At 47.3% G+C, this 13,151-nt stretch overlaps 1 protein-coding gene across 3 annotated transcripts in view; it reads left to right on the forward strand.

The window, feature by feature from the left end:
- The window catches only part of NPHS1 (NPHS1 adhesion molecule, nephrin), a 92,904-nt gene that overhangs the window by 22,881 nt on the left and 56,872 nt on the right, over positions 1-13,151 (forward strand). For 2 of the 3 annotated variants that reach the window (XM_029577184.1, XM_029577185.1), the window contains exons 8-14: positions 6,457-6,578; positions 7,041-7,212; positions 7,634-7,791; positions 8,139-8,280; positions 8,536-8,660; positions 12,296-12,464; positions 12,857-12,986. In XM_029577184.1, coding sequence (XP_029433044.1) covers positions 6,457-6,578; positions 7,041-7,212; positions 7,634-7,791; positions 8,139-8,280; positions 8,536-8,660; positions 12,296-12,464; positions 12,857-12,986 — 1,018 coding nt within the window. Of the gene's footprint in view, positions 1-6,347; positions 6,365-6,456; positions 6,579-7,040; positions 7,213-7,633; positions 7,792-8,138; positions 8,281-8,535; positions 8,661-12,295; positions 12,465-12,856; positions 12,987-13,151 lie in introns of those variants that run through there. The other variant, XM_029577186.1, reaches the window with a different exon arrangement.

Here is a 13,151-nt window from a genome sequence, read left to right on the forward strand (position 1 = left end):
TCAAAAGCTTCCTCTTCATCCTGCCAGACCATTGATTGCCGTGGGCTTCTCTCTCGTATCAGCAGATGGGGGCAGTATGCGAGACTTCTTCCAATGACGACACCTGTATACAGGCTGGCCCGGCAGGAAGAAGGTCCTTGGTCTCTGCCTCCAGCAGATGGTGAAGGGCAACTGGAAGGTAACTGGTCCAGCAGAGGAAGAGTAGCTCCAGGGCAACAATCATCCTTAAGATCACTTTCCATGAAAGCCAGGGCCAGGTTAGGAATCCCCGCGGGATGACAGCCTCTGGAGGAACTGTTCTTCCCTCTCCAGGGCAACCAAATGTGCAGGTCTCCTGGTCTTCCCGCAGATCACCCTCCAGTATGGACAAGAGGAGAAAATGTGTGAAGTGCGGGGCCAGGTGCATCCCGAGCCGCAATGGTGAAAAGCAGGCCCCAGCAGAGGAGGGAGGCAGTTCTGGTGGGAGCAAGCAATGTGGCGCAGCAAGTGTCTTTCACATCTTTGCTTGAGTCAGCATTGGGGTGCCTGAGATATTCCTCCACTACGTTGAAGGGAGGGGGGCAGGCCCTGCAAAGCAGCAGCCGAAACTGGCATCCCAGCGGGAGGAAAAGGAGATTGAATTCTCCATGGATTGTATTATGGCTATGCATCAAGTTTACTGCCCGATGCAGGACAAGAAAGGAGGAGCAGAGAATCCTCTGGAAGGCACAGAAGGATCAGGCTCCATGGGAGGAGTAGGCCTGGCAGGGTAGGAAGACGTGATTTGGGAGGAGGAAGGGTATGTCGAGGAAGCAGCAGTCTGCATGCTTAGGCCTGAGGAGCTGGGGATACTAATTTCAAGGCTGTTACAGGTGCTGAGTCTAACAGAAGATCAAGCCAGGGAGCCTAGGATGAAAGGGAATCCTTTCCTTACAGGGATAAAAAAAAACCAACCAAGGCCTTCCCAGTCCACTCGGCAATTCAGGTTATGCAGAGTGGGAGGTTACGGAATCTAGACTGAGGAGCCGAAGACAGGGTTTAATGGAACAAAGTCAGCATGGCTTTACCCAAGGCAAGTCTTGCCTCACAAATCTGCTTCACTTTTTTCAAGGAGTTAATAAACATGTGGATAAAGGTGAACCGGTAGATATAGTATACTTGGATTTTCAGAAGGCGTTTGACAAAGTTCCTCATGAGAGGCTTCTAGGAAAAGTAAAAAGTCATGGGATAGGTGGCGATGTCCTTTCGTGGATTGCAAACTGGCTAAAAGACAGGAAATAGAGAGTAGGATTAAATGGGCAATTTTCTCAGTGGAAGGGAGTGGACAGTGGAGTGCCTCAGGGATCTGTATTGGGACCCTTACTTTTCAATATATTTATAAATGATTTGGAAAGAAATACGACGAGTGAGATAATCAAATTTGCAGATGACACAAAATTGTTCAGAGTAGTTAAATCACAAGCAGATTGTGATAAATTGCAGGAAGACCTTGTGAGACTGGAAAATTGGGTATCCAAATGACTGATGAAATTTAATGTGGATAAGTGCAAGGTGATGCATATAGGGAAAAATAACCCATGCTATAATTACACGATGTTAGGTTCCATATTAGGTGCTACCTCCCAAGAAAGAGATCTAGGCGTCATAGTGGATAACACATTGAAATCGTCGGTTCAGTGTGCTGCGGCAGTCAAAAAAGCAAACAGAATGTTTGGAATTATTAAAAAGGGAATGGTGAATAAAACGGAAATTGTCATAATGCCTCTGTATCACTCCATGGTGAGACCAAACCTTGAATACTGTGTACAATTCTAGTCACCACATCTCAAAAAAGATATAGTTACGATGGAGAAGGTACAGAGAAGGGCAACCAAAATGATAAAGGTGATGGAACAGCTCCCCTATGAGGAAGAGGTTAGGACTTTTCAGCTTGGAGAAGAGACGGCTGAGGGGGGATATGATAGAGGTGTTTAAAATTATGAGAGGTCTAGAACGGGTAGATGTGAATTGGTTATTTACTCTTTCAGATAATAGAAAGACTAGGGGGCACTCCTTGAAGTTAGCCTGTGGCACATTTAAAACTAATTGGAGAAAGTTCTTTTTCACTCAACGCACAATTAAACTCTGGAATTTGTTGCCAGAGGATGTGGTTAGTGCAGTTAGTGTAGCTGTATTTAAAAAAGGATTGGATACGTTCTTGGAGGAGAAGTCCATTACCTGCTATTAATTAAGTTGACTTAGAAAATAGCCACTGCTATTACTAGCAACAGTAACATGGAATAGACAGTTTTTGGGTACTTGCCAGGTTCTTGTGGCCTGGATTGGCCACTGTTGGAGACAGGATGATGGATCCTTGGTCTGACCCAATATGGCATGTTCTTATGAAGGACTACGCAGAAGTTACATCTGCTTGAACGACAGAACATGGATAGATGGCTTCATCTACTCTTGGGAGATTCAGTAATCTCAGCAGTGGTCAAGAAAATGATTCCCATAAATGTGGGAATGGCGCTGAAGGACCTCCAGGATATGAAAGAAGAAACTCTGTTAAATAAATCTTTGAGCTATCCGCTCTGGCTCTGCATGTTGCAATCTGGTTGGGGTACATGGCTAAGGCATTGGTTATCTGGGCTCAGCAAGACACTCAAGAGCTTGTGGGAGCAGGTTTCATAAGGAATTCGGCAGACAACCCAACTGTGTCTGCAGCAACCTTTGTGGTATCAGCCAAGCAAGTTGTAACAGAGGTTATGGTGAGACATCTGCTGTGGTTAAAAAATTGAGTGGCAGATTCAGTCTCTAACACTAAATTAGGAAAATTACTCTTTAAGGGAAGGTTGTTATTTGGAGAGGAGTTGGAAAGATTGGTGAAGGATCTGAGAAGAACAAAACCCCAGAGGTTATTGAAGGAAAGACCTAGAAGATTTCCCAGAGGTGGAGCCTGGAGACAGTGGGTGAAGGATTATAGAGAGCAGAGGGCTGGTAAAAGGCTAGGCGTCTGCTCTTCTCTGGATAGGTTGCAGCCCTTTTGGGGGAATAGGTGGTTCGCAAGGGAAGGTAATGCCCAAAACCCACCTAATGGGAAGAGCAATGATTCAGCAGGCCCGGCCAAAGATCTGGAAGACCAATGAGTATTGAACATTATTCAGAGAGGTTATCACCCAGAGTTGAAATTTCCTAAAAAAGAGACCTTTATCACCTTGCCAACCAAAGCAAGCAAGAAAGAGGCAGTGCGGCAAACCTAGAATGGATTAATTCACTTACAAGCGATTGTACCAGTAGCAGATGCTATTAAGTTCACTTAGAGCAGTGGTTCTCGGCCCGGTCCTGGGGACCCCCCCAGCCAGTCGGGTTTTCGGGATGTCCACGGTGAATGTGCATGAGAGAAAATTTGCATGTTATGGAGGCAGTGTATGCGGGTTTTCTCTCATGCATGTTCGTTGTGGATGTCCTGGGGGCCCGACTGGCTGGGGGGGGGGTCCCCGGGACAGGGTTGAGAACCACTGACTTAGAGAATAGCCACTGCCATTAGCAATGGTAACATGGAATAGACTTAGTTTTTGGGTACTTGCCAGGTTCTTATGGCCTGGATTGGCCACTGTTGGAAACAGGATGCTGGGCTTGATGGACCCTTGGTCTGACCCAGTATGGCATTTTCTTATGTTCTTATGGAATAGTAACATATGCCATTTATTTTATAGTGCCAAAAAAGGAAGGAAGCTACTGGCCAGTGGCCAGTGCTACACCTAAAAGGGGTAAACAGAGCACAAGATCCCGCACTTTCAGATGTAGCCTCTGGCAACAGTAAAAGCAGCAGTAAGGAAGGGAGACTTGTTCATCCCTAGACCTTTAAGAAGCATATCTACACAAACCCATCAGGGAGGCATTTCAGCACTTTCAACGTTTTGTGATCACAGGAGAACACTATCAGTTTGGATCACTGCCCTTTGGGCTGGCAACAGCCCCAAAGATGTTCACAAAAGTGATGGTAGTGTTGGCAGCTTTTTCAATGCAAGGAAGGAATCAGCGTGCACCCATATCTGAATGTCAGGTTAATAAAGCAGACTGTCAGTACAGGAAGGGCACCTGGGGATGGAACGAGTGATATAGGTCTTAGAAAGTTTTGGGATGGGTGCTGAACAGAGCAAAGAATGAGATCCTCCCATAGACCCTAATCTTTTTGGGAATACACTTCGACACAAGAACAGGGAAATGAGAGGAGGATAGAGATGCTCCAAGAGCAGATAAAAGCCTTGTTGAAGATTTCATACCCATATGTACGGTGCAGTTGAAATAGTGCCGAATACAAGAGCACACCTTACTAGACAGGTGGCCCCATGAAGTCAGGAATTCAACAAAAAGATACAGATGACTTTCCAGAGCAAAAGGAGCTTACAGTGGTGGCTGTCCTCCAGCAATCTGACCAGAAGAGCCAGCCTGCAGGCCCCACAGTGACAATGGATGCAAGTCATGTAGGATGGGGAACACATTACAAGAGATAGGTGGCCCAAGGTACCTGGTCAGAGCAGGATGCAGCATGTCCTATAAACCTACTGGAAGTAAGAGCAACCAGACTAGTGCTGAGATACTTTATATAAACAAGCAGGCATGAAAAGTGTGGCAAGGGAGACAACCCTTATAATGGTATTAGCCGAAAGGTATTTCCTGGACGTTTCAGCAGTCCACATAGCAGGAGCAGACAATATCCAGGCAGACTTTCTCAGCCTCAGATGCTAAACCCGGGAAATGGGAACTAGTGGAGGAAGCGTTTAGCCTACTGGTAAGGTAATGGGGGGAGGGTTCCCCACAAGGGGGAGCTTCAAGGCAGTGCACTTCTTTAGTTGCAGGAAGGAAGTGGGGTCCAAAGGAATAGATGCTGTCTAGCAACGATGGCCAGCATCCCTTCCAGATGTTGTGTTCCCTTCCTGGTCCATGGTAGGGAAGGTGATCAGAATAGCACAACATCTGGGACTGGTGAGATCAGGGGTGGGTGGCACTCCTCAGACAGTGACCAATGCTCATGGAGAGGATACTCAAGCCAGGTAATCGTGACCCTACTGAAGGCCAGAAAGAGAATCATTTCGCTAACATATAGTTTGATTTGGACGGTCTTTGAAAGTTGGTGTGCAAGGAAACGGTTGTCTCCAAAAAGGTAAAGGTACCTGCGATTCTACAGTTTCTACAGAAGGGCTTGGTGGTAAATACATTAAGAATCCAGGTGGTGACAATCTCTCGTTTTAGAGAAGCCCTCAGAGGTAATTCAGTAGCATTGAATCTGGATGTAGTGGGCTTTCTAAGGGGGGTAAAGCAGGTTTTTCTGCCCCGCAAGCCCATCCTATCACTATGGGCCCTGAAGCTCATCCTTAGGACCCTGGCCAGGGTGCATTTGAACCACTCGAGGAAAGCTCCTGGAAGGACTGACATTGAAGACAGTAAGCTGGTAGCAGTTTGTCCTTTTTTGTTGCCACGTTTTGGGTTACTTAGACACCTCCTCCAGACAGAAAGAAAGGGGAGAGGTCAAGCAGCCAGGAGGAAGCCCGCCCGAGGAAGGAAGAAGCAGACTGAGCAACAAACCAGGGGAGCAGTGGAGATTGTTCCCTAGGGACCTGACAGACAAAATGTTTGGATTTACCTTTGAATCATAATTCAGATTTTTATGGTTTTGTTTATTTAAAATTCTTATGTTCCATTGCTTGCAGTGACATCGTCCAGTGGGGATTATAAACAATAAAAACACATTTCACATATCATATTAAGTAGCCTTTTCACATTTAAAAGTAATAATAAAACATTGATAGTAAAATAATAAAACTTTACCTTGCCCATATACCTCTTTTTAAAAAAAACATTGTTTTAAGCAATTTTCTGACTACCTTCTGCTTCAGCACCTCTCTCTCTCAGCTTTTCTAGCAATTTATTCCATGCTGTGACAGCTGCAGAAGAGAAAGCCCTCGATCGTTTCCGTTCTTGCGTTATCATTTTTTCCTGGGGGTATCTGCAATAACCAGTTTTCCTCTGATTGAGGAGGCCGTGCTGGAATATACCATTCACTAGTACGCCGAAGGCTACATGGTTGATTTCCCACTAGGAGTTTAGACTGTCCAACATCCTAAATTTCTCCATTTGACTGGTAGCCAATGGAGCTCTATGGTTTGAAAGCTTTGGGAAAAAAAAAAAGAGAAATGAGATTAAAAAAAAAAAAGGCGGAGAATAGAAGTACAACTGTGAAGCCCGAGCTTTGGCAAAAGACTGACTTCTTCCTGCTAAGCCAACCTATATGCAGGTGACATCAGAGGAAGAAGTGACGCGCTGTCCCCATCTGCTGGTAGGAGGGAGAATCCCACAGGCATCACTGGTCTATCAGGACGCCAGGAAAGCTAATTAACAGGTGGGATCTAATTGTACCATGAGTGATCACCTGAGACCATCTGGTAATCCTGTTAGGACACCGAAACACCGTCTTTCTTTTCTTCTGCCCAGTCCCACCACTGGCCCCCACCATCGAAGGTTATAATCAGCCCATGGTGAAAGCTGGAGACACCCTCAAGCTGAGTTGCAAGTCCTTCAGCGGGAACCCCCTGGCCACTCTGCAGTGGTCAAAGGTAAGTGATGGGAATGCTTAAAATGTGGAAATAACCAATCCAATGAAGGAGCATTTTCATAGACTTGAATTGGGCCAATGGAGTTTCACCCATCGTATGTCTTGGATGCCTCTGCATGATCTTTATTCCATGTAACACATCAGGTGTGCTTCAGACAACTAGTGGAGAGAATGGATTATATGTGGGATAGGAAGCCTTACGTGCATTGTGTTCTGGCTTCAGAAAGGGAAATAGATGACCTCGCAAGGTCCCTTCCAGTTCTGTCTCAAGGTCTTGCCCAGCTCCAGTGCCTTGATTTTTGATTGCCTCCCAAGGTCCCTTTCAGTGTTATTTGGATTCTTGATGTCGTCTCTTGCAGCCACTCTGTAGAATGGATCCCATAGGACAGGCTGTTTCGCTCTGTAGAGCTTTCGTGGCTCATTGTGTACGTCCTCTCTCATGGCAGACACTTTCTTTGTGCAGAACGAGACCGTCATTTCCACCAGCTGGGAGACGGATGACTCGCTGCGGTCATCCCAGAGCCTCCTGTCTCTCAACATCAAACCAGAGGATAACCTAGCGGTACTGAGCTGTGAAGCCTTCAACCAGATCACTCCCATACCCCTCAAAACCAGCATTGCCATGAAAGTTGTCTGTAAGTGGAAGCCTTTATACCATTCTCGACAAATCTCCGCGCCCCCCAAGTGTGCTTCACACACACTCTCTCTCAACACTCGCGCACACACACACACACAGACACGCTCACATACACACACACACACAATCACATACACACTCTCACATACACACTCACACACACACACACATATATATACACACACAGCATTATGCAATGTTCCCTTCCGCTCCCCCCACAGCCCGCCATTCTTTCACCATTACAGCTCTCTTACAGGCCGTGCTATGCAACGGTCCCTATGTGCCCCCTGCTGGGAGACGCTGGGACTGCAGGAACTGTGAACCCACCCGTTCCCTGCCCCTCTGGCTACGGCATATCCTTCATGTACAGCGTTAACTCCTTGTCTCCTCTCTCTTCTGGCTTCCTTCCTTCCGCACAGTCCTTCCGACTGAAGTCCTAATTCTGGGCTCTGCCAGCACTCAGGAGAACAGGAGTATTTACATGTCCTGCTTCACGGCGGCCAGTAACCCTCCCGTGCAGATCCGCTGGTGGCTGGGCTGGCGGGAGCTCACCACCACTGAGGTCACCATCACAGATGTAAGTGCTGGACTTGCATGGGTCACAGCTGTCACTCGCTGTAAGGTCTCTTGCAGTTCTGCTGGCTTTCCTGGAGACTTGTGGAGAGTCTCGTTACGCAGGATAAATTCTCCAGTGCAGACTAAGCCAAAGATCATAAAAATGCAGGATGTACAGAATGAAAATGTATGGAGGCTCCAGAAGAATCTGTGTGACCCCGTGCAAGTCCCTTTACTTCCCTTTGCCTTAGATCTGATCCCTGTCACCTCTCGACCTGCTGAGCGACCAGTGCCTGAGAAATGTAATGTGAAGATTGCTAGCCTGCCTCCTGTCCACAGCTTGAGTGCCTCTTCTGCGTATTTCCACAGGCAGCCAACGGAGGGAAGGTGACCATGTCCAACCTGACCCACACAGCCCTGCGGGAGGAGAATGGGCTGCCCCTTATCTGCGAGGCCTTCAATGAGGCCATCCTCTATACCAAGACGTCCTCCGTGAACATAAACGTGCAGTGTGAGGACCCAGAGTGACATCCTCCAAGTGCTGAGGGAAGAGAGTGAGACAGAAAGAGACCGTGCTGCAGGACACCCTCTGTGGGGAGCTGCTGCTGTGTTACAGGGGGAGAGAGGATCTGTGCAGGGGGAAGGGATACGGAGGTAGAAAGGAAAGAAAGCACAGCTAGAGGGTGGATGTTCAGAGTCACGGGGGGGGGGGGGGGGAGAAGCAGTGTGGCAGGCAGTTTAATTAATTGTTGCCCTCTCCCCTTAGACCCTCCTCAGAAGATGTGGATCGAGGCTCCGCCCATGGAGAAGCGTTTTCGGGCAGGTACTCCAGTGAAGATGACTTGTTTCTCCAGTGGCGGGAACCCCACCCCACGTCTCACATGGATCAAGGTCAGAAAGGGTCAATAAGAATGCAAGAGCTCAGCGCAGTGCGTTCCTCAGGTCTCCTATATGTATTGCACTTATTTATTTATTTTATTTATTTAAAAGTTTTTATATACCGCACATGGGGGCACTTACGTGTCCGTCTAGGCGGTTTACAAGCTCACATACATAATAAAACAAATTTAGGTATATGACATAAACGTAGTTCGCATACATTAAGAAAATGACAATAAAATAATTCTTTCATAGCAAGTGTCAAACGGAGGTGAATAATTCAGGATATTTATTTAGGTGATAGTACTGTAATTGTATGCATCGCTGAATAGAAAGGTTTTAACCAGCTTTTTGAATTCATTCCTCACCCCCAGTAATAACCGTCACCCCGCTCTTTCTGTTATTCCTCTGCGTCCATGGTAAGAATCATCACTCTGCCTGCTGTCCCTTCTCACCCCACTAATAACCATCACCCTGCCCCTTCTATCACTCGTAAAGTTGACAACTCAAAACTAAACAAATCTATGCTGAAAAGATAGAGGTCTAGAACGGGTAGATGTGAATTGGTTATTTACACTTTTGGATAATAGAAGGACTAGGGGGCAGTCCATGAAGTTAGCAAGTAGCACATTTAAGACTAATCGGAGAAAATTCTTTTTCACTCAACGCACAATAAAGCTCTGGAATTTGTTGCCAGAGGATGTGGTTAGTGCAGTTAGTGTAGCTGGGTTCAAAAAAGGTTTGGATAAGTTCTTGGGGGAGAAGTCCATTAACGGTTATTAATCAAGTTTACTTAGGGAATAGCCACTGCTATTAATTGCATCAGTAGCATGGGATCTTCTTGGTGTTTGGGTAATTGCCAGGTTCTTGTGGCCTGGTTTGGCCTCTGTTGGAAACAGGATGCTGGGCTTGATGGATCCTTGGTCTGACCCAGCATGGCAATTTCTTATGTTGGTGTAGCTGTTTTATTTAATAGTTGTTAAAAAGAAAAAAAAAAGGTAACCTAATACTAACCAAACTCAAAATTAACTTTAATATAATTACAAAAAATGTAATTGATCAAAAAGCCAATCTATTCTAACAAAATCAATTTGTACAAAATCTTAAATTCAATAAATCAGACAAAAATATATGAAATTAAAAATAATCCATTTATTCCTCATCACGCTCCACAATAAAAATACAAAAAAAGTCAAAAACATGTACCAAAGAATCCAAATAGCATATGAAATAACCCTCACTAGTACATCACTACCTATCAAGGGTCAAATAAAGTGATAGTAACCATGGAAACGCTTTATTTGAATGATACTACTGTCCTGCTGTTAGACCTAGCGGCCACAGCCATCCCTACCAGCGGTCCAACGTGCCGACTCTCCCCCAGAATGATCTGCGCCTTCTGGGTCCCTCCGACGTGGTCGGCAGGCCCTGCAAACCACCGGGGCTCTCCCAAGCCTCTCAGCAGCAGGATGCCGCTGACTCTGCCTCTCCCTGACTTCCTCCTAGGTGCACCTGCGCACCACCTAGGGAGTCTTAAAGGGCCCAAGGCGGGAAATTGCCGTCGGCTTCTTCAGATGACGTCAAAGCCCGGAAGGTATTTAAACCTGCCCATAACCTTCAGCAGGCGACTTGGCTACAAGTCTTCTCTCAGCGTTTCTGCTCCTGGTCTTCTGTTCCACCGTGCCTTATTCCTGTTCCTGTGTTTCATGCCTGCTCCAGCCTTCCTGCTCGGATCCTGCCTGCCTGTTCCTTCTTCCCAGCCTTCTCCCTTTGGATGGATCTTCTGGCTTCCTGACCTCGGACCAGCTATCGTTGTCTCCTTCTGGCTTCCTGACCTCAGATCGGATTATTTGGCTCTCTCCACTGCCTCTGGCCAGCACTGGATGGAGGTCTTCACTGCTCTTCTCCCTCATCTCCAGTTTGGGCTCTGCTTCATCTCCGGATTCTCGCCTTCCATCATCCCAGGGGCCAACCTAAGTTCCCAGTACCCAAGGACTCAACCGGCGGGGAACGTGGGTTGGTAGTGGCGAAGCTCCAGTAGGCCCCTGAGTCTCTCCGACCTCGCCTCCCAATGGTGGAGACCTGTGGGGATTTGTCCTTCCAGGTTGCACCAACTCTGCCTCAGGCTAAGGGTCCACAATCCTATCTGGATTCATAACACATAGCCAAGTCCATGGACCCAGCAGGGGTTTCCGCCCTCCAGGCTATTCCAGGCCTGGCTCAAAAAATACTAGAGCAGCAGAAGGTGTTGGAGACTCTGGACTCATCAGTTTCCTTAGCCCCTACGCCTGCCTCAGTGTCTGGGTCCTCTGCTCCCCTACCGGCTTCCCGTCTGGTTCTTCCACTTCCAGCTCTGCCGTGCTTCTCTGAGGATCTAGCCCTATGTCGTAGCTTCTTAAACCAGTGCAATATGCACTTTTGCTTGTAGTCTGCACTCTTCCCTGACCTCACCAAGACTACCTACGTCCTTTCCCTCTTGGATGGTAAAGCCCTCACCTGGGCCTCCCCCCATGGAAACGTATAGATCCTATATTAAGGGATTTGTCTGGTTTTCTGGCCCTCTTCTGAACTGTCTTTGATCCATGACGACAGGCTACCTCAGGCTCTTCTCTTCTGCATCTTTGTCAGGGCTCTTGCCCATTGGCCAACTTCATCATAGAATTTCGGATCTTGGCTATGGAGCTCCATTGGGGTGAGGATTGTCTACGCTCCATATTTCTGGACGGACTAACGGCCCGCCTGAAAGATGAGCTGGTGCCCAGAGAGCTACCCACCACCCTCAAGGCCCTCATTGGCTTGACTGGTTGCATTGACCGCTGACTTCAGGAATGCTCCTGAGAGCTATATCTAGCAAAAAGGTCTTCCTCTACATCTCCTGGGCCGAGTCCGCCCTCATCTAAGCCACCTCCAGAGGAACCTGTGCAGTTATGATGAGGTAAGTTGTCCCCTGAAGAACGTCTTCGGCGCCACCACTCAGGTCTCTGCCTCTATTGTGGAGAGGGCGGACATGCCCTGGCTCAATGTCCTGTGCGTCTGGTAAACTCCCGGGCCTAGGTCACCCAGGGGAATTGCCCTTAAGCCTAACTCTTCCAACTCCCCCCACTCACGCTGCCGGTGACGATTCAGATGCCTGACCAAGACTTTCACACTTTGGCCAGGGTAGACTCCGGCGCCGGGGTCAACTTTATCTAGAAACCCCTGGTGGAGCATCTCCGGATACCTGTCTGTACTTCCCCGGTTCCCCTGATAATATCCTCCATCCGAGGGGAGCCCCTACCGGGTCGAATCACCCATACCGCCGGGCCCATCAGACTTCGTACGGGTCTTTGCACTGTTTTTATTTTTACGGTTTTTGTTGACGCTACTGTCTTAGTTCTCCCTTCAAAAGGAAATTAAGTTTATGCACGATTAGTTCTAGTGCTAGGTGGGATCAGTTTGTTTTAATCTAAAAAGTAGATTGGCTGCTACCTCTGATTTTCTTGAGAGAATGAGAACTATAAATCTATGCATGCATTGGGGCAAAACCAGGATGGGACCAGCCTGTTTGGTTGATCTGCAATCAGGTAGCAACCCTAAGTTAACCCCCAATGGCTCTGCAGACCTGACAGACATTTTGTGATGCCACTTTCTTTTCCTTTGCTTAACAGGAGAATAAGGCCTTGAGGGATGGGACCCAGATCACCTCCGGGAAGATTGTGTCCAAGGAGATTATCATCATCACAGCACCCAATGATAACCTGGCCACGTATCGCTGCAACGCCAGCAACGACGCCAAGACTCCAGCGCTAACGGCACACACCAAGCTTTACATACAGTGTGAGTGCAGCAGGCCATGCCTGTCTCCCAAAATGTCTGCTTTATTTCAATTTATGGGATACACATTGCTCGGCTTGGGTTGTACTCCTCCTCATGACATCATCGGCCAGTAATCCTCCCATTATCTGAAGTTCTACTAAGCAGGCTAAAAGAGTCTAAGCTTCCCAATCCATTGCTGCAGGCCCGTTAGCAAGGGGGCAAAAAACGATTTTCTTTATATGTGATCTGTTTTCAGAATGTGACATTTCACAGTATAGATGCCGTAGGAGCTTGTGAAAGAAGGTTTCAGTATGGCCCACCATAGGAAAGTGGATATGTCTTTTTTTTGTCATGGGAAAGGTTTCTAAGCAAACTCTTACCATACCTCCAAACGTTGCTTTCTTCTCTCACAGTCCCAGCAATCCACGTGAAGATTAGTACTGGGGCGAAGGATTTCCAACGTGGACAGTCCATCACACTGAACTGTGCCACAGGAAGCAGTAACCCCTACTCTACTGTGTCCTGGCTGAAAGACGGGGAAAAGTGAGACATATCGAAATTGTACAATTACTAATCTCCACAATTTTATAATCCCTAATCTCTGTACACCTCACTTCCACCATCCAGCCACTTCCAGAACTTGTATTAGTCACTAATCTCAGCAATTCTACGAACTCTAATGTCTGTATGCAGCACTGCCAGCATCCA

This window comes from Rhinatrema bivittatum, chromosome 14 (assembly GCF_901001135.1).
Source record: "Rhinatrema bivittatum chromosome 14, aRhiBiv1.1, whole genome shotgun sequence".
NCBI classification, from domain to species: Eukaryota; Metazoa; Chordata; class Amphibia; order Gymnophiona; family Rhinatrematidae; genus Rhinatrema; species Rhinatrema bivittatum.